At 34.6% G+C, this 25647-nt stretch overlaps 1 protein-coding gene across 1 annotated transcript in view; it reads left to right on the top strand.

Moving 5' to 3' along the window:
* Positions 1–25647, top strand: part of Kiaa1328 (KIAA1328 ortholog) — a 184792-nt gene that overhangs the window by 118768 nt on the left and 40377 nt on the right. Inside the window, exons 9-11 of the mRNA XM_013014799.1 lie at positions 12376–12560; positions 23150–23260; positions 24416–24524. Coding sequence (XP_012870253.1) covers positions 12376–12560; positions 23150–23260; positions 24416–24524 — 405 coding nt within the window. The remainder of the gene's footprint in view (positions 1–12375; positions 12561–23149; positions 23261–24415; positions 24525–25647) is intronic.

Raw genomic sequence — 25647 nt, 5'->3', positions numbered from 1 at the left:
CTGTGAATGCTCCACAATGCAAGAAGCAATAACTAAATTCTGTTGTCCTGATCACACACCTGCTTTCTGAAATATAATTCCTTAGATCTACTAAAAGGCCTCTTCTCTGTGCACATCCACACAGAAGTCATAGCTGAGGATTCAGAATAGCATAGAGCATACCCTTAGGAAACTAATTGTGTAGCAATCTTGATAGTGTTATTAGTACTATCTACCTTACTTTATATTGAACTGACATTTTCACCTCCCCATATGTTAACCTTCTCTTAATACTTTTAAAAGTCAAAAAGCATTCATTCATTCTACATTGAAATATGCATTATCTAAGTTAAGAACTTTTTTTTGTGTGGGGGGGGTCCGGTCGTGAGGCCTGAACTCTGGGCCTGGGCGTTGTCCCTCAGCTCTTCAGCTCAAGGCTAGCACTCTACCACTTGAGCCACAGCACCACTTCCGGCTTTTTGCTTTTTTGCTTATGTGGTGCTGAGGAATAGAACCCAGGGCCTCTGGCTTGCAATGCAAGCACTCTACCACTGAGCCACTTTCCCAGCCCAGTTAAGAGCTTTTTTGTTTGTTGAAGGCCATGCAGAATTGTGAAGGCATTTCTGGGATTGGAGCAACAAGAACTCTAGCCATTTGGCAGTCACTACAGAAAGTGTTTACTTAACAGATTCATCATTCTCTTTTTCTTAACTCTTACTGAGTTAACTCTTTTGTTTCTTCTGGACAGAATTAAGATAATGATATTTATTTTTTGTTTTATGTTTTTTGCCAGTCTTGGACTTGAACTCTCGGCCTACATGCTGTCCCTGGACTCCTTTTACCTAAGGCTAGCACTCTACCACTTCCAATTTTCTGGTGGTTAATTGGAGATAAGAGTCTCACAGATTTCCTGCCCAGGCTGGCTTTGAACCGTGATCCTCAGATCTCAGCCTCTTGAGTAACTAGGGTTACAGGCATGAGCCACTGATACCCAGCTAAAATAAAATATTCCAACTAATGAAATTCCACATACATTTTCTTTAATGAAGAAGCAAATTAAAATCTAGAGATAGCTTTGGGTATTAAGTGTACCTTCACTAAAAATTGATCTGTATCTCTAGTTATATGGTAAGAGCCACATCTTTTTGTGATGCACTAACCTCTCTCTGGAGTACATATTTTGAAGTATCTACAGGCAGGTATTTTTCCTTAGCGGTCCCATAGAGAGCTCAGATATAAATGTCCTTACTTGGTGGCTCATTCATATTCCTTCCTATTTTCCCAACACACTCACTGTGTCAGCCCCCTCACACACTCATTTCCTCTCCACACTCATTTCTTCTTTAACCACAAATATGTTCAAGGAGTCTCTCCTTAAAACAATAAAAAATTCATTTTGCCTTGCCAAAGAGCTTTCTTTTTTTTCCCCAAACTTCCTAAGAGCATGAACCACTCTTTACCTTCCATTTATCTCTGATTTGCTGTATCTCTGAACCAAAACCATGTTCACTGCTACTCTTCTAAATCCCCAGATCATTTCATTACTTTTCAATCTCATATTTTTTGACTTCTTAATATCAAGTGACACAGGTAACCTATCTCCCATTTATTCACATGTTTTCTTGACACTATTCTTTCTCTACTTATCCCCTCGATACAGACTATTTCCCTGTTGACTTTTCCTTCTTTTGCCCTTACCCACTTCGACAATTCTATCATCTCATCTCAATAGGTCTTCTATATGGGAAACTTATTTCATTCCCATGATGTTAGATTAGATCATATTTCTAATCCAGTACCTCTAAAATCTTTGTGGTCCCAGACTTTTCCCTCCTGAGGTCTAAACCTGTCCTTACAACTGTGGTAATATTACCTAACCCAAATTATATACAGATCCCTCAAATTGAAAACTTCCAGAACTGTTACATGTCCCTAAAAAATGGCTTACTTTTTCTGGATCATTCTCATCAAGCATAACATCTATCTATTCACCAGTCTGTAACAAGTTACTGAACATCTACTATGCACCAGACACAGTTTGAAGCCTTTCAAATGTTACCTAACTTAATAGTAATATAAATAATCATTATAGAAAATGATAATGAAAACCACCATTAAGATAGTATATATGCGCTGGGAATACTTCTGTACTTCTTACCTATGTTTATTCATCTAATCCTTACTATTACCCCATGAATTACATATTATTATTAACCTTGTTTTGTAGGTGAGGAAGTATGATGTCCAGAGAGGTTAAGTAACTTGCTTTAGAAATTACATATGAGCTGGGCACCAGGAGCTCAAGCCTGTAATCCTAGCTGCTTAGGAGGCTGAGATTTGAAGCCTTGGCAGAAAGACTCTTACCTCAAATTTAAAGAAAAAAAAATACTACCAAAAAGCCAGAACTGGAGCTGTGGCTCAAGTGGTTGAGTGCTAGTGTTGAATGAAACAAGCTCAGGAAAAGCATCTAGGCCCTGATGACAAGCCCTCAAATGGCACCTAAAAAAAAAAGAAAGAAAGAAAGAAAAAGAAAAAAAGAAAGAGCATCTCTTAGAATTTATAATTAGCTATCACCTACCAAGTTATGTCTGACACTAAATCTAATATTATTCTCAATCACTAACTGTGCTCTTCTAACTGCCCCTTAGGGATCATACTTTTCTCTTTCCTATATATCTCTGTCTTTCACTGTTCTAAAGTACCTATTGTCCAAAGACTATTATTCTGCCCAGCACAACTAAGGAATTTAGCATAAATTCTCCAGTGGGATAATGTCTTTACATAATAAATACTAGTAAATTTCTAGTCATTTCTCCTGACTTTCCTTACTTCAACCTCTTCTTCACTCCCTTCCACCCTTTTCCAAGCTTCCTGTTACTGTTCCTTGCTCCTGACAGTATTTTGCATGCATTTTCTTTTCAGCACCTTCCATGTATGTTGTTTAGCCTGATCTCTGCGTGTTTATCTATCAGTACTGAAAAGTATTTGTTCCATGTTTTTGTACCTCCATGCCTGTGTGAACTGACACATTCAGTGGACTCTCCAATAATATGTATTGTATATATGGAAATAAAAAAATATGTTGATTCTGGAGTAGGAAGACTGAAAAGAGCTAACACTATATGATGAAAGATCTCATTTTAAAAAGTATCATTTTTCAATTCTTTTGTCTCAAAATGTTTTATTTATTCTTAAGGTTTGTCTCAGTGGACATGAAGATTTAATTGGAACATTTAGGAAAACTACTTTTAAGACAAGTTCCAAGAAAGATGGTTATATGACATCTGATTTTATATTCATTGGTTGCCAAGTGTGCACCAAAATGGTAACCATAGACTAGTACAGCACACAAAAATTACACATCCTTTCTTTGATAGTAGTAGATAGAATTTAAATACTTACTTATCATCATTGGTCCTCCCTTTGCAATTTGAGTCACTTAGCACATCTATAATATTCTATTTATAGACCAAGCATACCATTTCTGGTAGGCTGACTTATTGAGATTAACAGCTAACACGAGTTAAATTTCATCATTGCATCCCTGCATAAATTTTAACATGAATTTAGTTGGTGTTAAATAGACATTTATTTTTATTGTTTCAAAGATTGGACTTTTCCTCTAATAAAGCAGAATAATGTATCTATATGGTATTCTAACTTGAGCAGTACGTAAAGATTAGTAAATAAGGCTCCATTAAAAATACTTATAATGTAAGTAACATGAGTCCCAGTGGCATTTCTAATGTCCATTAATGCTTATTCTGAGGATCAGAGCTCATTTTACTGAGCCATTTAGTCAAACCGTGTGATTATTTAGAAAGTTAATTCATGCATACTAAAGTCTAGCTTAAGTAATGCAGAGGGTAGGAGGTAAAACTCTATGGAGACGATAGTCCTTTTTGTTATTTAATGATCAGCCATAATTAACTTGCAAATTTGAAATAATTAGAACAAATTAAAGGTATTTAACTTTGCCTCCCTAAAGAAAAATTCAAATTGCACCAAATGCAGCTTTAAATTATTCAAGTCTCAGAGGTCTAAGCTAGATTTTTTTATAATGCCTTTTCGATGATGAGAATACCAATCTGCTTTTTGTCAGAAGGCATCCTATCAAGTAATTGTTCTTTGTGTTAATAAATGACAGCTATTCTTCTTTGTAAAAGTATTTCAGTCTCACAAGACTACATCAGCATTTCCGTGGCATTTTAATTCAATAAAACAAAAGGTTAATGTTTTTCTACTTTTTAAGGAATGCAAATACAAGTAGTTTTCAATTGGTAGTGAATGACATTTAAAATTTGCCATTCAAGCTCAGACAAACTATCATGATATAAGATTTAGGCAAAATAGAAAGAAAAGTTCAAGGTGCTTTAGATTATTAGAATTTCATTGAACTTGAAGAACTGAAAATGTTTTTCCTTTCCCCACCTAAATTGGGGGTCATTCTGTTTCCCATGTACTATATTAACATTAACTTATGGAAGTCTGGTTGACTCAACTCTTAGTAACAAGAGTGGCTTATATAGTTTAGCTTAAATTATATGGCTTTAGTCTCCTGCCATCTTGATGTTGATCATTTTGCCAACAATTCTGACAGCTTCAACAGCTGTTAAGTAAGAATTAACAGAACACTGTTTCTAATAATGGTCTCTTATCAGTGATTTTTATTTATAACCCCTCGGTGAATTTTGTACACATTTTCCTGGACTATGTGAAAAGCTCACCATTGACAAGATTTTGACTTTATGGTGTGTAGTACAAAGGTGGGGCTCAGTGTGTATTTCTTCAGTTTAATGTCTGAGAAATGACAGTTTTTAACGTTAACACACCTTGGTATAGCTAAGAGTGAAAGCTTTTCTGTTTTATCTTTTTATTTTTAGCTAATCTTATTGAAATGTAGTTTACACTCAACAAAATGCACATATTATGTTGACTTGTTTTTAACAAATCAATTTATACCTGTTTAACAGGCAGCCTACTTAGAATAGAAAGCATTCATCATTCCAGAGGTATGCCATGTTCCCGTAATATCTTCTACAAGTTCCCACCCTAAATAACCAACAGTCTGATTTCTAGCACTTCACCATTTTTGCATGCTCTATTTTTTCATATAAATAGAATTACACATACATATGTACTTAGCTCTTTTGCTCACCATAATATTATGGAAATAGATCCATATGGATGCAAGTTTTAATAGTCCATTCCTTTTTTATTTTTTAAGTATATCATAACTTGTATGCTACTTTATCTGGTGGTAGACATTTGGGTTGTTTTCACATGGGGGAAAGGGAGCAACTAAGCAACTGTACACAAATCTTCAGTTATTTGGGTGTTTCTTTTTCTTTTAAATAAATATCCAGGAGTACTGTGTATATTTTTCCTAGTGTATGAATTATCTTTTTTTATTTCTTTAGTAGTGTTTTTGAAAAGCATGTTTTTAATATTGATGAAGATTAAGAAGGTACTGTCCTGTGTTTTATATAGTAATTGCATAGAATTTTAAGTCTTTATTTTTAAGTCTGTATTACATTTTTGTGTGCTACAAGATAGGGTTTTGTGTTTATTCTTTCTTTGTAGAAATATCAAGTTTTTCCAGTATCACTTATTGAATAAACAATGTTTTTCTTCATTGAATTGCTTGATGTATTTTCAAAAGTCAATTGAATGTACATATATATATATATATATATATATATACACACACAGAAAAGTATATAGATTTCTATTCCATTGATCTGTTTTGTTTCTAAAATGCTATAAAGCATCAACAAAAGATTACTTGACCATTATAGTATGGTTTGCAATGAGATAAAATAAGGATTCAGCTTTGATTATCTTGTTAGAAATTATTTTGGCAGGCCAGGCATGGTGTTACATGCCTGCAGTCTCACCTATTCAGGAAATACAGGTAGGACAATAGTAGTTCAATGCCAACATGGGAAAAAGCATGAAACACTAATTAAAAACAAACTAAGTCAAAGTGAATTGGGGTGTGTGTGTATGTGTGTGTGTGTGTGTGTGTGTGGTGGTAGTACATAAACAGCCCTGGCTCACATCTTACTGTTAATGGAAAAAGAATCTGTTGGTTATGCTAGGTTCCTCACATTTTAGATTTAGCTTGTTAATTTCTATTTTTATTAATTCTATTATTTAATCAATTTGGGGGTAATAGACATCTGAAAATTACTGATAATGAAAAATTTGTGTTTATTTTTATTTAGAGCTTTTTTAATTAACTCAGTAATGTCATATAATTTTCTTTATAATATACATTTTTCATTGAAATTAATGGTATATATAAAAAGGACCCTTGTTTTTACATATTTACATGTGTATAGTTTGTTAAATGCATATGTTCTAACAATTTTCTATCTTGAAGATTTCTTATGACATTTAAGTTCACAATTACGTTGTTTATACCTTTCTAACTTTTTACCTTTTATTCTGTTTTCTTTATTTTGGTTTTGCAAATACAATGTCAAGTGGAAGCGCTTAAAGGAAAAAATGCTTACATTGTTCTCAATCGTTTTAAAAAAATTTTATTGTCAAGGTGATGTACAGAGGGGTTACAGTTTCTTAAGTAAGGTAGTGGGTACATTTCTTGTCAAACTTGTTACCCCCTCACTTTTCTCCTACTTTCCCTCCCCCGAATTCCTCCAGATCATTCCTACAGATCATTTCCAACATATTTTCTTATATTGCTGTTGGATTGGTTCCCCCTTTGTCCTTTGTCTCACCATTTTGTTGTTCCCTTTCCCTTTCCTAATTCAGATAAATGTATATACAATACAGGGTACCAAAATCAAATACAGTGGCAACAGGGGATAAACCATAGGGGGGAAAATACAAAAGAAACAAGGCATCACATAGTGCACTAAAAACAACAACAAAGAAAAACCTCTTGTTCTCAATCTTAAGGAAAATGTACTCATTACTTCACTAATAAGTAGCATTATGTTAATGCAAGTTTTTTGGTAGATGCCATATATTCCATTTTTCATTAACATAACAAAATGATGAAAGCATGTTAACTTTATAAAGGAAAAAGTTTCTTTAGCCTAGTTTTGGTGACTGAAAGTCCAGAGGATAGTGCTGACTCTGTTGTAAGGTGAATCATCCCAGAAGCCAATTTTAAATTATAGAATATTGGAGTCTTTATTGTACAGTTAACAGGCTGCAGGCCACCAGTTGTTACAAAGGCCTGGAGCACATAAATAGACATAACACAGCTAGGAAACATGCTAAAGAGGAAAGAGATAACAATACCAACAAGGCAATTTAGCTTCAATGGAGTGGTGAATTGGGATGCCATGATGACTGGAGAGGAGCCAAGAGCCAGGACACAGGACATGATCACAGAGACACACATGGCATGGTGTCCTGGCGGCTAGGCTGGTCTGAGGCCTAAATAGGTCGGTGCAGGAGGAAGATCCTCAGGAAATTCCCAGTCTCAGCTACTGGACCAACAGATTCAGTAACCTATCAGCAAAGTGCCTACCCCTGCCTCCAGGGGTTCAGGCACACCCATTACCTGGGAGGCAGGTGATGGGCAGGGGGGTTTCTTCACCAAGCATGAAGACAAGGTGACAGACCATCCCATCCACCATGTGGCCAATATGGCGCCGGCCAGACCTGACCTCCTTACTTCAGTTCTAGCAAGGGTCCCAAAGCAGATGATTGTGCACTCAAAAGGAAGAGATCACTTTAGAAATCTTTGGGCCAAAATGGCTAAGATCCACTAATCCCTTCCAAGGGCACACTCCTAATTATCTAAAGACCTCCCACTAAGTCTGACTTCTTGAAAGTTCAAAACCTGTCCCTGTATCATGAAGACAAAGCTCTTGCATAGTCCAGAGAACTTCTATGCTGCCAACTAGTCTGTTGTTAAATATTGAAGCCTGGACAGAATGAGGAGAGATTCATGTGGAAGTTGGCCCAGTGTGAGTTCTGGTTCTGAGAGCGTTAAGAAAGGTTCCATCACAGTAGGTGTTGCCCAGTCCAAAATGGGTAGGAAAAGTTTTATAGGAAAGTTATTTTTTCGTCAGCATCCATAAGTACTTAGATAGAACTGATTCCTGTCACCAATAACAGATTAACAAAAGAAAAACATAGATTTTTTTAACACATGTATTTCATACAGATAGGAGATACATCTGAGAGATGAGTAATTCTTAGAAGTGACTTAGGATCTTCAGTAAATAATAAGATTTTAGAGAAATCACAAGATAATAGAAAAATATGTTTATTCTCTAAGAGTTACAAATTGGTGAAAGGCAAATCAAGGCAAGTTAATAAAACCTGTTAATGTATATTTGTCTGATTTCATCTATAGGCAGATGATAAGAGTTTTAGGTTGTCTATCGTGGTCAGCCTTTGTTCTGTTGAGATGGGGTGATGTGAAACTTTTTTGCTCAGGAGGATATCCTTTATAATTTATGACTTCCTGTCTAGTTTTAGTCAAATAGAACAGGGAAGCCAGGTATTTTTCCTGCATTTGCTTCCTTTTAATTGTGCTCAACTCAATAGTCCTTCATGTTTTGGAGAGTGTATTTGTACAGAGATATATCATAACTCCTCATAGGCTCTCAGGATTTTTTGATGTATTGAATATTAAACACATGATGCATACTACACAAGTGTATACCTTCAGGATTTTTAAGGAATACTTTTTCATAGAAAATAAACTTTTTTGTCCCCAACTTTTTCACAAGGAATATTTTCTCCCACTCCTTTCTATACATTATAAAAATTGCTGGACCCAGAGCTGGTTGCTCACTATTTGAAAGCCAATACTTTGGAAATGAAAGTTAGTATGGAAGAAATCAAGCTTCTTCAAGGGCTGGTACCCTACTTGGAAGATGGAAGGGTTGTGTGACACTATTATCTCTCCCAAAACTACGTATGGAGAAACACAGGTAAACTAAAGGAATTTTATAAGAAGGTATAATGGACAGGAAGAATACATACTCTACAGGCTCTGGTGCTAGTGAGGTCTTCATTCTAGGTGTCTGTCTCCTATTTAATTTTTTTCTATGCCGGAACACCACAATGAACCTTGAATTCTTTGGACTAGTTCCTGTGGGTCTTTAAACAGACATACTAACTGGGTGGTGGTAGCTCACACCTGTAATCCTAGGTTCTCAGGAAGCTGAGATCTGAGGCTTGAGGCTCAAAGCCAGCTTACACAGGGAAAGTTCGTGAGACTCTCATCTCCAATTAAACACCAAAAAGCCAGAAGTGGATCTTTGTCTCAAGTGGTAGAACACTAGCCTTGAGCAAAAAAGCTTCTCTTGTGAATTTCAGTATGTCCATTTTTACTGCATTTCATGCTTCCACTTCCATCATTATTGCCCTAGGACTTTTTCATTCCACTCAAAGTTACTTTCTTCCAACAACTTACACCATCCTTCAGTAAGGTTCCAGTAACCCTGCAGTTGATAAAAATATAATTAAAAAATAAATACGTCATGTTTCTGCCTCTGCCTCCACTATTAAACCAATTTAACAATGGAAGATAGGTCTTTCTCATATTTGTATACCCAGAACCTAGCATAAATCTAAATACTCATTATTGCCAAATCCATGCCTATAGCACATCTGAGGACTTTAAAATGCATCCTCAGTGAGTATCTGATGAATGTATAAATGAATGATTAATTTGGCAATTTATTGAACAGGAATAAAGAAAACAAACAGCTGAGGTTTTTCATGAGTGATTGGGAGGATGTGAAGAAGGATTAAGTGGATACAAATAGAGGAACTAGTTTCAAGACAAAGGTATTAAATTGTTTTAAACAAGATGCATAGATTTAGGAAGTACAAGATAACACTTTGCAGCTTGTCACTGTATTCTTGACTAGGTCAGCAGTGTTATACAGTACTGTGAGCTAAAGGAATCTAGAAATCACAGTTGAAGATAAAAAGGTGTGGCAAGAAAGAATTAAAGAAGTAGAGAATTCAATACAGAATACTCAGGAATATGTGTACTAAAGGGAAAGGAACTAGGAGAATTCCCAGTAAAAGCTTCTGCACAGTGAAGGATATAGTTTCTAAGCTAAAAAAAACCTACAAAATGGGAGATCTTTGCCAGCTATATATTTGACAAGTCTAATAACTAGACTATGCTGAGAGCTCAAAAAACTAAAACTCTAAATAATCAATCCAATTAATAAACATACACAGAAGCTAAACAGATTCTAAAAATTAATATGGCTAATAAATACATGGAGTCAGACTCAACATCCTTGGCCATAAGGGAAATTCTATATCACTTCAGTCAAAATGGCCATCCTCAAGAATATGAACAGCAACAAATGCTAGTGACAGTGTGGGGAAGAAGGTAGCCTAATACACTAATAGCTTTCCTTGTTGGTGGTAATATAATTTATAGAAGTCAGTATGGAGATCAAAATTTGAAATAAACATAGAGCTAGCCTGTCATCCAGTGCGACATCTTTTGGGCATTGTTTTGAAAGATTGCATGGCAGGTTACAACAAAGGCATCTATACATCCAAATTGATTGCAGCACGGTTCACAATAGCCAAGTTATGTAAACACTCCAGATGTCCTACAATGGATGAAGGAGTAAAAAAATATGATATATATACATATACATACACAGCTAAATAAGAGGCTAAGTAAGAGGATTGCAGTCCAGGATACCCTAGACAAGAACAAAAAATAACACAAAAAGGACCTGAGAATATGATTCAAGCAATTACCTATCTAGTAAGTATAAGGTCATGAATTCAGAACTCCATTGCTACCTGGAAAAAAGTCTTTGAAGGTCTAGAGGCATGGCCCAAGGGCTAGATTGCTAGTTAACAAGGGCCCTAAGTTAAGTAATTAAATTTAAAAATTGAAAGTAATTTTACAAACAAAATATTTTAAATTCCTGTGTGCATGAACACATACACACACATATACACTCAAACACATACACACACACTTATAGGGCTGAGTTGATGCTAAGAAGCCCTCAGTACTGCATTATCAGTTGTGTTTAAATTATTGTGTGATCTACTGAGTCTTTCCCTGTGCATAAATTTGTGAGAATATGCCTCTGAAAACACAAATTGAAAACATGCTTTTCCCCCCCAAAAAGCAAAGTAAGTGTAAATATAAGTGGAGGAGGCAACAATGCTTGATAAAAAATGTACTCATTACCTTGCTCATGTAATTGTAACCCCTCTGGACGGTATTTTCACAATAAAAAAACTTATTAATAAAAAATAAAATAACTTATAGTTTATGCATACTAAAAAAGTGATAAGGTGAAATTTTTAATAAACCAACATCTACAGCACAGTACTGAATTCTATGTATATTTAATATTCATGGTTTTTCCTCAGTGGTGGGAACTATGTATTCATGGATAACAAGGGTCCACCATACTTGTGTTTTTACAAAAATGAGATGACATTATATATTTTGTTGTCACAAATTGCTTTTATTTTAATAGCATAACATGAAGTTTCTCTACATCAGTGTAATGTTTTTAATGTTTAAATAATGTTTCCTGCAACAGTTAAGTATCATCACTTTATTCTTCTGTTTAAATGTGTTTGCCTTCAGTTTTTTCCCTATTGCAAATAATTCTGCAGTCATTATCATTCTGTGTATGTGGACGCTGGACACTGAGTTGTTTTTTGTTTTTGTTTTTGTTTTTGCATTTTAGCTCAGAAAAAAAGTCTCATGGACTTTCTTGCCTGGGTAGCTTTGAATCTCAATCCTCAGATCTCAGATTCCTGAGTAGGTAAGATTATAGGTATGAGCCACCAGTGCTTAGCCTTGAATCCATTCTTAAAAGTAGAATTGTTGTCTGTAATTCTAAGTACTCAGGAGGCTGAGACCTGAAGAAACTCAGTTTCAAGCCAGATGGGGAAAAATAGTCTACAAAACTCTATTTCCAGTTAAGCAGCAAAGTGCCATATTGAAGGCATGGATCAAGTGGTAGAGTGCCAGCTATGAGCAGGAAAGCTAAGCAAGAGTGCAAGACCCTGAGCTCAATTCTAGGCACCAGCACCAAAAAAAAGTAGAATTGTTAGGATAGAAATACAGTTTTATTTTATGTTGACACATCATCTACAAAAACAATGTCAACCAGCAGTTATTCAAATAGTGTATTAAAGCGTTTTTGTCCCTACACCTTCACTGATAATGATGTTATAAACTTCCATTAAAGAGACAAATTTTGCATTTTTTTAAATTATTGTGGTAAGACCCAAAATAGACCTTTAGTAAATTATTCAAATTATACCTAAATAAAAATATAAGAAAAGAAAGTTCTCTGTACCATGAATTGTATTTCAACTCATGCTGAATTTAAATATCTTTGTTTCACATCCCTTTTTGTACTCTCTACAATTCATTCATTTTTGCTCTTTCAGTTTCTTAATGTCAAAATGTGATGAATGGTTACCTACAACCTCAGCATCCTTTAAAAAGCACCAAGACTCCCCACATAGTAAAGAGAACAACAAAAAGGAGAAGAAGACCGTTGGGTTTCAGTCATGTATAGAAGATGATGCCCAGTGGGTGTGTCCAAAAACAGATACATGCAAACCCCAAAGAGGTAAGTTATTTTACACTTGTTCTTGGAGTGGCTCTTGTATAACTTTGGAAGGGAAAAGAGCCTCACTGTACAGAAGAGAGGTGAGAGCTGAAGAGATTTGAACCCCCTTCTCCTCAGACCTTGTGAACATTCATCTTTTTTGCCTATTCACAACTACTAACCCCAATTCCTTTATTTAGCTCTTTTTTACATAGCTTTTTCACCTGCATTTTTATTTCTAACCACTTGTTAAATTCATTCATTTATTTAGGAGTGGAGCATTGCTTTATGAGAAAACCTTGCTTTTGCCTGCCTTTCCTACCAGCTGCCAGCTTTGTTGTGACTTTTGGTTTTAATTATGTTTAATCTAGAAATTGATTAATACTCTCCCAAGTAATTGAGAGGTGAAGTGACAATTAGTCCAATTTGACTCCACATTTGAAACAAAAGTTTGTTTTCTTTGACATAGGCAAGTTTTCTGCACATTTCCATTGCTTTAAGATGACCTAATAGTTTCTTTGGTACCAGACTTTGCTACCAAAACAAAAATGAAATTGTGTAGACTTACTGTATGAAATAGAACTTTCTTTCCTTTCTCGAGAGATAGTCTTTCAGACATGGAAAGCCCATGCTTCACCCTTCTCTTCTCTTAGTGATTGCACTTTGGAGTGGAGACCAGTTGAGAACTAGTCTGTTAGCTATGCTGCAAGGCTTAACATAGACTTCTGCTAACTTGTCAACAAATTCATGTTGTGTGTCAGCACTAAAATAAAATGCCAAAATGAAAAGATTGCAGTGTAATAGCAAAGAGACAAATAACTATGTTATTAGTAAAGATCACAACAACATTAGGAAGCAGCAATTGAAAAGGCACTTTGAGAAAAAGGTATCATCAGTCCTTGGCTGTGGTGGAGGTTAATAATCTCTCCTGGTTCCAGCTACCCAAGCCAGAAGCCCAAAAAGGGCTTATGTCCAAAAAAAATCAATTTCTAATTTGAAACAAAATTATTTTTGACTACTAGGAGTTCAGAACCCATTACTTTTTGCTGTGTAGTCTGCTGACATTTCAGCACTTTTTGTTGTACACAATGAATCCTAATGGTGGTTTCCTAAAGTTGTTGTACCAATCAATGTAACAAAGCAAAAGCAGTTAGAATTTTGTGAAGTTTTCAGGAACATTCTCACTCATGGTTTGTTTCAGTCTTTTTGTTTGTTTGTTTAGTTTTGTTTTTTGTTTTCACCCTTATTCCCATATACCTGCCTCTTTTTTCTTTTTCTTTTATTAGGGGGGAGATTGTAATGTTACAGTGGAAAAAACATATAGAAAACATTTCATCTTTTTTAAAACTATGATTTTAAGGTATTCTACTAGTGTATAAAATGATCTTGTATTTTTTCTTTCATTCTATTATTGAGCAATTAGCAAAATTATTAAGAAAGCTAAAGTTTCCCCCTTAGCCCCATTCTACTATTGCAGATCATTGTGAGCAGATTCCAGGACAGAACAAAATTATTGCATTAACTTTTTCTGTGACACCCAACTAAATGGGAGACCTCCTCTCTCAAGGTGTACAGAGCAGTAGACTTAGATGCTTCTTCATTTTAAAACTAATGACCTAGCACTGATTTTCCAAGTTACACTGTTTGGTCTGGTATTTCTTTAATTGCTTCCCCCTCTTTAGGGTGTCTGAATATTTTACTAACATTTTTTATGTCTTATATCCTTTGTTTCTTTCATTGTTGTCCTTTAATCATCAGATATTACAGGATATGTACTACAGGACCATTAATTAATCTTTATTGCCAGTCTCCTATTCAGTTACCTCTATCCTCAGCATTCCTCCAACTTGATTGATGCCAAATATATATAAGAGACCATATTAATTGACTCAATTAATGACTTTATACTAGCAAAATATGCACAGTATTGTCAGAATTATACATAAAACATAAACTGAATGCTTTATTTTATTTAGTTGCTTTTATAGAGCTATGTGGAATAGGGAGAAATTATTTGAAAAAAATCTAAACTTGGATCACTTGAGAAAACCTAAATTCATGCCTTTTGTAAGGCATGAATCTAGAAACACTTGATATTTGTTACTCTTTTTTCCTCTTATAGAGCAGCAAAACATTCTTTGCCTTTTTGCCTGGAATTCTTCCTTCCTGAGCAATTGCAAATTCCTTCTTTTAAAAGTGCTTGAAATTGAGCACATATTTTTTTTCATTATGCGTATGTGATAAATGAAGCTAAAACCCCTGAGCATACATGTTCCAGAACTGAAATATTATAATTTAGGCTTAGACACTAGTCCTTTCCTAAATAAAGCTTTAAGGCCTTCACAAAGCCCTTAACTATATTTAGAACTAGGACCTGTTTGAACCTCTTTCATGTATCTTTAAATTACCTTAAATCTTTTAGAAATGTTGACCCCTAGCATAACTTGGATTTAGATGATGGCTTGACCATGCCTTTGATTTATCTTTGGGATTTGTTGTTGTTGTTGTTGTGTGTAGTGTTTTTACTAAAAGAGAACTACTGTTGACTTAGTTGAAGTGAAGAATAATCTCTAAAGCACCTAATGAGTCTTCTAATTGACCTTGTACTTTCAAAGATGTGAACATTCTTTATTGCCAATAGTAGCAGGTGACATGATTAAAAACATAGCTAAGTTGAAATATCCAAAGTACAGAAACCATTTCCATCTTGTCTTAAAGGATCATGTTCCCTTTATCATTATTACCATAGGTATTATTATTATATTTAATCATAAGTACTAGAAGATGTTACTTCTGATTCCCAAAAGCTGAGATAAAAGATATAATATACAAGCCTGGTGCTGGTGATTGATGCCTGTAATCCTAGCTACTCAGGAAGCTGAGATCTGAGGATCATTGTTCAAAGCCAGCCCAGGCAGGAAACTCCGTGAGACTCTTATCTCCAATAAACCACTAGAAAACCAGAAGTGGCTCTGTGGCTCAAGAGTTCAAGTCCCACAACCAACCAAAAAAAAAAAGATATAATATCCATTGATAGTTTTATCAACAATATATAGAAGGCAAGCATATTAGAGTGTGATGAATAAACCCAGACATGTAGAATAAATTTTTATGTTCATTTTGTTAAAAAATTACAATGTAAGAGATTATTTTAAGAGTTGAAGTTGCTGTATATTGAATATTGTCACTTAAATAATAGCCCATACTTTTCATCCTTTACAATGGAAAGAAGTAGCTCAACAAATTGTCTCATTTACCTATTTATTATATATTTTTATATATCTTCTCTCACTAGAGTGTAGATTCAGTAGGTTCAGTATTATATCCCCATTACCTAACATGTAATGGGTGCTCATTTATATATCTGTTGAACAAATTAACATAACATTAAATATATTGATATTTTTCTATACCTTGTCCTGATTTCTCACAATAAGGAACTAATCAGTTAAGCCTTTTAACCTCAGTGCCTGTAGTGATTGTGATTTAAGCAAAATATCTGCTTATCCCTTCAAAGTCTTTATAATGATTGATTGCAGATGCCAAAGAGAAGGCAGTAGGGTTAGACTGAAAAACAGCATTGCCTTAGAAAGAAAATTGGTGTGTGTGTGTGTGTGTGTGTGTGTGTGTGTGTGTGTGTTGGTCCCAGGGCTTAAACAGCATGGGTACTGTTCCTGAGCTTTTATGCTCAAGGCTAGTGCTCTACTACTTGAAGAACAGTCCTACTTCCTGCTTTTGGGTGGTTAATTGAGATAATCCTTGGTGGCTCACTCCTATAATCCTAGTTATTCTGGTGGCTGAAATTTGAGAATCACAGTTCAAAGCCATCCCAGGTTGGAAAGTCCATGAAATTTTTATATCCAGTTGTGGAGTTGTTATAATAGTGGTAGAGAGCTGGCCTTAAGCATAAAGGCTCAGAGTCAGTGCCCAGACAATGAGTTCAAGCCCCAGGACCACAAAAATAAAAAAAGGAATCTCATGGACTTTCCTGCCTGGGCTACCTTTGAACTGTTCTCTTCAGATCTCAGCCTCTGAATAGCTCGTAATAGCTAGAAATACAAGTGTCCACCAGTGCCCAGCTGATTTTTTTTCTAATTTAGGTTTAATTTAGATACAATAGAATTGCATAGATCTAGTGGATTGCTGATAGCTCATGCTTTTAATAGATACTAAACATTAAAATGTATATGGAAATATGTATGTTAATGTGTATACATTTAAATGTACACATTTTAATGTATATTAAACATTAATGAATATGAAAACATTAAGTCAAATGACTATGTCACCTATGGCAAAATTATAATAATAATAACTGAGGCAAACAATAGACAAATCAAAAGCCAGGAAACTAGATAACTTAGACAAAATGGGTAAATTTCTAGAAACATTAGTAAAACTGACTCTAATAAATAGAAAATCTGAGTAGATCTTTAATGAAAGATTTAGTTAGTAATCAAAACCCCTCCCCTAAAAAAAAGACAAACCAAGGACCAGATCACTTTGCTAATGAATTCTACCAAATGTTTGTTGTTGTTGTTGTTGTTTTAAAAAGAGTGAAAACAAATTCTTCTAAGATTTTTTTCATATACGGTTACAGGGAAGAATCCATCCTACCTTGTTTTAAGAACTTCAGATACCAGAGCCAGGCAAACACTAATAAGAAAACTATAGATCAACCTCCCTTATAAATATGTATGAGAGTATCCTCAACAAAGGAGTAGCAAGCTGAATGCAGCAATGTATTAAAAGGCATGAGGTAGACAACAGTGGCTCAAGCCTGTAATCCCATCTACTCAAGGGGCTGAGATCTGAGAATCTTGAGGGAAGTTAATAAGCCTGTGAAACTCTTATCTTCAATTCATGCTGAAAGTGGAGCTTGTGGCTCAAGATGCTCACCCTAGGGAGAATACCCAGACCCTGAGTTCAAGCCCCAGAATTGGCATTAAAAAAAGGGGGGTGGGGAGATGCAGGTGATTAGGTACCATGGCCAAGTGGAATTTAGTTTAGGATTTAACTCAGTTGGTTCAACATGGAAAAAAAAAATCAATCAATGTAATTAACTCAATTAACAGAAAGAAGGGAAAACCACATGAGTCTGCCATTGACATAGAAAAAGCATTTTCAATCCAGCTATTGTTTCATGTTAAAAACCATTAGTAAAGTAGGACTTGAAGGGAATTGCCCAACACGTAAAGAGCATATGAGCATATATGTAAAACCTTCAGTTAACATTTGTAATTGTAACATATTGAACTTTTCCCTATAAGATTAGGAACAGGAAAGGGAACTTGGACCGTTAGCCCAATTTGGCCTACTACTAGTGTAAATAAAGTTTTGTTGGCAAACAGCTGTCCCTTTTCCTTTACAAAGCACTGTTTTCATGCTGTAACAGCAAAGTTTGTAGTTGTGACAATGGCCATTTGGCCCACAAAGCCTGATTTATTATCTGACCCTTCACAGGAGACATTTGGCCTTGCCACAATACTAAGTCCATTAGAATGAAAGAAAGGTATGGAAGAATACACATGGAAGATTTTTATATTACAGGTCTAAAGTGGTATATAGAATGTCCACAGATCACACTTAATTAAAAGGAAACCAAGGGATATGACCTAGCTGTGTAGCTAGAAAGAAGGAAAGAGTATATTTAGGTGGATACCTGGTTGCTTCTCTAACAACAGTATTCTTCTGAACAGCCCCAAATCAGAATTAACTCCAAACATCCATCAACTGCTAGCAGAACTGTTAAAAGTCATACTGCATAGCAAAGAAATAAAACCGTAACTATATCAATCATTAATGTAGATAAAGGTTAAGGCATGATATTGAGCAAAAGAAGTCTCAAAAGAATATCTTTAGCATATTTTAATTTTTATAAAGCTCAAAAACAAAAGTTTATTTTACCCAATACAAACATGTCAATACTACAGAGAACAGAAATGAAATAATTACCAGAATAACATCTGGATGGCAAAGTTACTGTGTTTGTTAATCAGGGAAGGGTTACTGGTATTTTCTTAAAATTCATTCTTTTAAACTGAATATATAAAATACCTCAACTGTTTTGAAAATACAAAATAAAACCAAAGGGCACAGAAACAGAGGTTTGTAATCACTGAATTCTAAGAAAGAATTATCTTATCAAGAAATGTTTATTGATGGATGGGCTGACAGAACCAATTATCTATAAAAAGGGCATGATCCATTATGGGCAGTTTCATCTTTGCATGCAAAAATGTATTTAAGTGTATTCACAGACATAAAAGCATACACATTTATATATGAACTTCATCAGTCTAATTGGTAATATTCTTTCAAAAATTAAATAAAAGTATTAAATTTTTGTATTTTAAAAAAGTATATGTACGTATGTGTAAATGTTCAGGGATCCACTAATTTGAATATGCACAACTTCTACTAAACTTACAGATATGTAAGTTCATAGAAGAGACAAAATTAAAAGCTTTCTGAAATTTTATATAATTTCTGAAATTTTTACAATTAGTAGATAGTAGAGAATTATGAAAAAGGAATAATTAAATGGCATACACCTTAGAGCAAATATTCCTAACCATTTTGGAGGTCTCATATCCTTTCAAACTTTGATGAAGTTACTCTACTCCCCAGAAGAATGAGTAAGCACAGATATACTGGTTGTTGTGGTTACAGTTTTAAGGTATCCACACATTACTGAATTATATCCATACATTATAAAAAGTCCCTTGATCCTCTTTCAAAATTACTTCCTTAAATTATACCCATCAAATATTAGTTATCTCAACCAAATTGAACAGAAATATCAAAACAGAAAAGGTTAAGACTAATAATGTTCCACTGTTCTGTGATAGTGATTGAAGGATATTTATAATCTGTTACAACCAGGCATTTCTTCTCTCTCATCTCACCCACAAATCACTTTCAGATTTTTTTAATCATCTGCTTATCACAAGTAATACTAGTTTTTATTTATGCTAATGATGTAATTTTTAAAATAAAATTTTAAGTCAAAAAGTTAAAGCATTAACAGTACAATGTGCATGTGAATATGAAAGAAAATCATGAGGTAAAATTTCCAAATGACCAATACGGGTAGTCTTTCCCAGAAGTCTGGCTTGTGAAGCTCAGTAATTTTGAGGTCTGGATCTCACAGACAGCATCCCCTACAGGCCATGTGTGGAAGACTTGGTTACCAGCTTCTGGTGGTACTGGAGGTGGTAGAACCCTTTAGAGGAGGAGCTGTGAAGTTGAGGCAGTTAGGTGATTGGGGACGCACCCTTGAACGGTATATTAGGACCCCTTTTCTCTCCTTGTTTTCCAGGTGGCATGACATGAGTAGCTTTGCTCTTTACTATGTTCCTGCCATTTCATTCTGCCTCATCACAGGCCCCAAACAAGAAGAATCAATTTCAGTTGTTCATATACTTTCCCATCTTACTTTCCTCTACATTACCCAAGAAGCTGCCAAAAACTAGTAGAGTGAACTTCTTTTCTGTCTGTTCCACCCTATTCTACATTTTGGACATAATATTCTATATAAAGTCCAGTTTAGCTACTATTCTTGTGGAGGTGTTTTGGTTTATTTTTGACCATCTGACAAATGGTAAAATATCTGAGATGTAGCATCAAGCCTGATTACATTTAAGATGCAGCTTGCCCTGCTGGCTGTGTGAATTTTTATAAACTTTACCATTTTTCCAGTTTTCACTTCTTTTTCTAATTTAGAAACTGTTAAGCAAGATTAATGAGATTATACATTTAAAGTCATTAGCAAGATATAAGAACATAGTGATGTTCAATAAGTGTTTCTTGAATACATTAATTGTTTAGCCTTGAGGTTTTTTATGTAATGCTTTTGTTAATATAAATTCCTGCTTCAAAGTCCATCCTCCCCATTCTTTCCTATCAAAATGCCACCACCTGCATCAAAACTTCCCTAATCCTAGAGCCAGGTATAATTTCTCCTCTTTTTAATGCCTTGGACTACATTATAGTTTAACGGTGAAAACTCTAATTTTCATTGTGTGAGGCGAAAGTGATAACCACTACGCTACAGAAACCGTGCTAATGATTGTGTAGACATGGATGCTGGCTTACTAGCTTTGGACCCTAGGCAGATGATGAAAGCATTTATCATTTATTTTCTTTATCTACAAATTTGATTTAAAAACAATATTTGTAGCAAAATGTTTCTTTGTTTTGACTTATCATGCATTAGGAACACAAGAGGCTTTCATTGTGATGTTTCTATATAATTATATAGTATATTTTGAATAGTATCAACTCCTTTGTGTTCCCAATGTCCCCTTCCTTCTTGCCCCCTTTCGTGTGTGTGTGTGTGTGTGTGTGTGTGTGTGTGCGCGTGCGTGTGCATGCGTGTTATTAGTGATTGGGCTGTGGCTGATTTTCCAATTTACTATTGGAAACAGCTGCAATATACATGGGTATGCAGCTGCCTTTCTGGTACACTGATTTATAGTAGTATGGTGGAGTCACCAGATATATCTATATTTATTTTTTTAGGAACCTCCATACTAGTTTTTGTAGTAGTTACACTAGTTTACTTGCCCATCAACTGGTATATCTTTGTCCCCATAGCCTCATCAGCATTTGCTGTTTGTTTTCTTAATGATAGCCATTCTGAATTGAGATGACATAGAATCTTAGTGTAGAATCTTAGTGTAGTTTTGATTTGCATTTTTTTCATGGATAATGATGCTGAATGTTTGTACACATATCTGTTGGCCATTTGTACCTTTTCTGAAAACTGTATTGTTCAATTTATTTGCCCATTTGTTGGATTGAGATGTTTACTCTTGTGCTGTTTTTTTTAGCACTTTGTGTAGTGTGGATATTAATCCTCATTTTGTTGAGCAGCTGGTGAAGATTCTCCCCATTCTCTTGGTTCTTTGGTAATTGTTTCTCAGTTTGATCAGTCAATTCTTGCTCTTATTTGCTGGGCAATTAGTGTCCTACTAGATATCCATATGGATATCTTCAAGTGTTTTTTGTATGTTTCCCTGTAGTAGGTTCAGGGTTTGTGGTCTTATAATAACATCATTAACCCTTTTGGAGTCAATTTTTATAGAGGGAAAGCCATAGATGTAGTTTCAGTCTTCTGTATGGCAGTTACCAGTTTCTTTAAAACTGTTTGCTAAAAAGGCTATCTTCTTTCCAGTGTATGTTTTTTACTCCTTTGTCAACATAAAGTAGCAGTAATTGTGTGATTTTATTTCTGTGTCATCTATTCAGTTCTGTTGTCTTCGTATCTGTTTTTCTGCCAGTGTCATGTTGTTTTTGTGATGGTGCCACTGTAATATAATTTGAAGTGGACTGCTCATTTTGCTTAGGATGATCTTTGCTACTTGGATCTTTTATACTTTCTCTTTTTTTGTTGTTTTGGGTGTTGGTTGATACTTGTTTTTGAAAGCTTTAGCAAGGATTTATTTTAGTCAAACAGTTAAAGTAGGGAGAAACAGAAAAAGAGAAAACGTTTCCTGCTCATCATGTAGGTAATAGGAGTTAAGACTCAAAATGGCAGTTCTTATCTGTGGTGGGGCAAATAAATGCTTGGCTAGTCTAGTGGTTCCTAATCCTTGGATAATTGTTTCAGGTGGGTAAGGTGGATGAGACCTACCCAAAACCCAAGTAGCCTTCAGGACTTTTTTTGCCATATAAGTTTTCCTTTCTTCCTGTAACTGCTGTTCATTAAGTATTCCCAGATATTTATCATTTCTGAGGAGAAGGCACAGTTGGATAGGAGGTATGATGCTTTTGGTTATAACCAGGAGTAAGAATGACTTTTGAACATTGATGGGCATTATATTAAATCTGTAGATTGCTTTTGGTTATGTGGCCAATTTCATGATATAATCTGCCAGTAATGAGTATGGGAGGTCTTTCTATTTTCTCATATTTTTAGTTTCTTAAAGGCCTTAAACTTTTTTTTTATTGTGGAAGTCTTTTACCTCATTATTTGATATTATACTTAGAACTTTTTTAGGGTACAGTGAATGGAATTATTTTATTGATTTCTTTCTCACTCTGTTAATTATTAGTATACAGAAAAAACGATTGCATTTTGTATGTTGGTTTTATATTCATATGTTGCTGTAAGTATTTAACAGATCTAGGAGTTTTTCGGTGGAATTATAGTGTCTTTTATGGACATAATTATATCATCTGCAAATATGGACAATTGGATACCTTTCTTTCCTATTTGAATACCTTTTCTTTCTTTCCCTTTCCTTATTCAGGCTAGGAACCCCAGTACTATATTGAATAAAAGTAGAGGGAGCATACATTCTTGTGTCATTCCTAACTTCAGAGGAAATATTAAATTTTCCCCATTCAGCATATAAAGCCTTTATATGTTGACATATTTATTGGATTCTGTTTTTATATATACTATATTACATTTATGTATTTTATAATACAGCCTTTGCCATATCCCAAAGATTCTTGTAGGTTGTATTTTCATTAGATTTTAAAGATACTTTTTCTATTTCTCTCCTATTTCTTTAGCGATCCGCAGGTCATTCAATAATATGTTGTTCAGTTTCTATGTACTTGAATAAAATTACTAATTATTCCCTTTATTGTTCATACAGTAACAGTGACAGAAGTTAGAAAAGATGCATCCACATCTCCTATCTTAATAAGAAGCCAAAAGGAGCTTGTAACCTCGGCCTCCTCATCATCCCAATATAACATCTCTCAATGTATGTATTACATACATTGTGTAAATTGAACCATCTTTGCATCCTTGGCTATAACTTGATCATAATATATGATTGTTTTACTGTGTTGTTGAATTCAGTTTGCAAATACTTTTTTTGCTCTATGATCCTTATTTTAGTTCTACCCTTTTCTAGTTTGGGAGTGAATATAACATTGGCTTCATAGAATAAGTTTAGAGTTTTGCTTCCCCCTCTTTCTTTTTCCCCTTTTTCTTTATTGAGAGACTCTTAATTCTGCTCAGTCTCATTGCTTATTTTAAAATTATTTAACTGGTTTATATCTTGTTGGTTTAATTTTGGTAAGTCAACTACATTTAGGAAATTATTCAGTTCTTCTCCGTTTTTCCAGTGTATTTGATTATAGGTTTTTAAAGTATGCCTTCACAATCCTCTAGATTTCATTGGTATTTGTTGTGATATTCCAATTTTATCTCTTAATTTTGTTAGTGTCATCTTTTTTTTGTTGTTTGTTTTATTTTGTTTTGGGCTAGTCCTGGGCTTAACCTCAGGGCCTGGATACTGAGGTTTGTTGCTGAAGGCTAGCACTTCACCACTTGAGCCACAGCTCTACTTCTGGCTTCTTTTTTTTTTTGGTGGGGGATTGGAGATAAGAGTTTCACAGGCTTTCCTGCCCCTAACGCCTCCTGAATAGCTAGGATTATAGGCATGAGCCACGAGTGCCCCACTTGATGTGGGTCTTTTCCATTTTTCTTTCAGTCAAATTGGCTAAAAGCTTATCAATTCATGTACTTTTACAAAGAACCAACATTGATTCCTCGTGTAGTTTTGAGGTCTCCATTTCATTAACTTCTGCCATCTTATTTATTATTTCTTCCCATCTGCTAATTTGGGGCTTGGCTTGTTCTTGTTTCTCAAGAAGTACAAGATTCATAACTAGGGCATTAGTTTGAGTTTTCTGTTGTTTTGATGTAACTGCTTATACCTACAAACTTACCTTTTAGGGCCACCTTTGCTATATCCCAAAGATTCTTGTATGTTATATTTTTATTAGATTTTAGAAAATTTTTTCTATTTCCCTTCTATTTCTTCAGTAGTCCACTGGTCATCGATAATATGTTGTTCAGTTTCCATGTATTTGAATAAAATTACTAATTATTTCCTTTATTGTTCATACAGTAAAAGTGACAGAAGTTAGAAAAGATGCATCTACATCTCCTATCTTAGTAAGAAGCCAAAAGGAGCTTGTAACCTCGGCCTCCTCATCATCCCAACATAACATCTCTCAGTGAGTTTATGGATTTTATTTAATACTTAATATTAAATATTTGAATTAATATTCTTTTCATGGGAGAATCTTCTGAGATTTTTTAAATAATAATTAGAAAAGTCTTGATGATTTTTAGTGGTTCTTACTTGAGAGGTCCTTATTTTGAACAAAGTAGATTTGACCATGTTGAATCACATGGAGTTTTCTTTACACTCACTTAATAAAAACACTTGTTAAGGATTTCCATACAAACTCAAAGCTAATCCTATCCTTTATTTAGAAATCTGCTTAACATCCAGTCCTTCCCCATTTATCATGTAATGGTTGTACATTTGGACCGTAAGTTTAAATAACCAAATTAGTTTTGGCAATGCTAGTGGCTTTTGTACTAGTTAAAAGTATACTGAGTGTGTCAACAGCACATATACTAAAATTGCTAAAACTGGAACAATGCAAAAGATTAGCATGGCTCCAGTACAAGGATAATATCTAAATTCATAAAGTGTTCCATATTTGAAAAAAAAGTATACTGACATCTGCTTATACCAGGACATTATTAGTGTAACTCGTTTTCTTTTCCACAAATCAGGGAAATAAATAATGTTATTTAAAATTTCTTTTATCTAATAGGACAACTCCAAAATTATGTATTTATGACCTCAATATATAAACATCAACACCATAGCTCTTGGTTTTTGTTTCCTTTGGGATATGATTTGTTTTGAGTTCTTAAGTTCAAGTGTTTTATCAGATGAATATAGATTTTTAATACTTAATTTGTAATTAATTCAGAGTCCATTGGATTTGCAAAGTAAAATGTCAGATTATTACTCTCATATGCTGTAAAGTTTATGCTTGTTTTGTGATCATTTTGGAAGGGCACAAAGCATTAACTTCTCTTCCTCTAAAAGAGTTGTATTTCATCTAGTTCCTATGTAAATACTATCCCCCCAAAAAGTCAAAGATAGCCATCCTTTTTTTTTAATTTTTATTGTGAACATACTGTACAGAGGGGTTACAATTACATGGGCAGGATAATGCATACATTTCTTACCAAGCATTTTAGCCTCCTCCTTTGTTTCCCCTTCCCATCCCTTCCCAGCCTCCCCCCCACCCCTCCACTCAATCCTCCCCCCCTCCC

This window comes from Dipodomys ordii, unplaced genomic scaffold, assembly GCF_000151885.1.
Source record: "Dipodomys ordii isolate 6190 unplaced genomic scaffold, Dord_2.0 Scaffold25, whole genome shotgun sequence".
Lineage (NCBI taxonomy): Eukaryota > Metazoa > Chordata > Mammalia > Rodentia > Heteromyidae > Dipodomys > Dipodomys ordii.
Note: the sequence above shows the minus strand (reverse complement) of the source record. Positions and strands in the feature narration are given on the sequence as shown.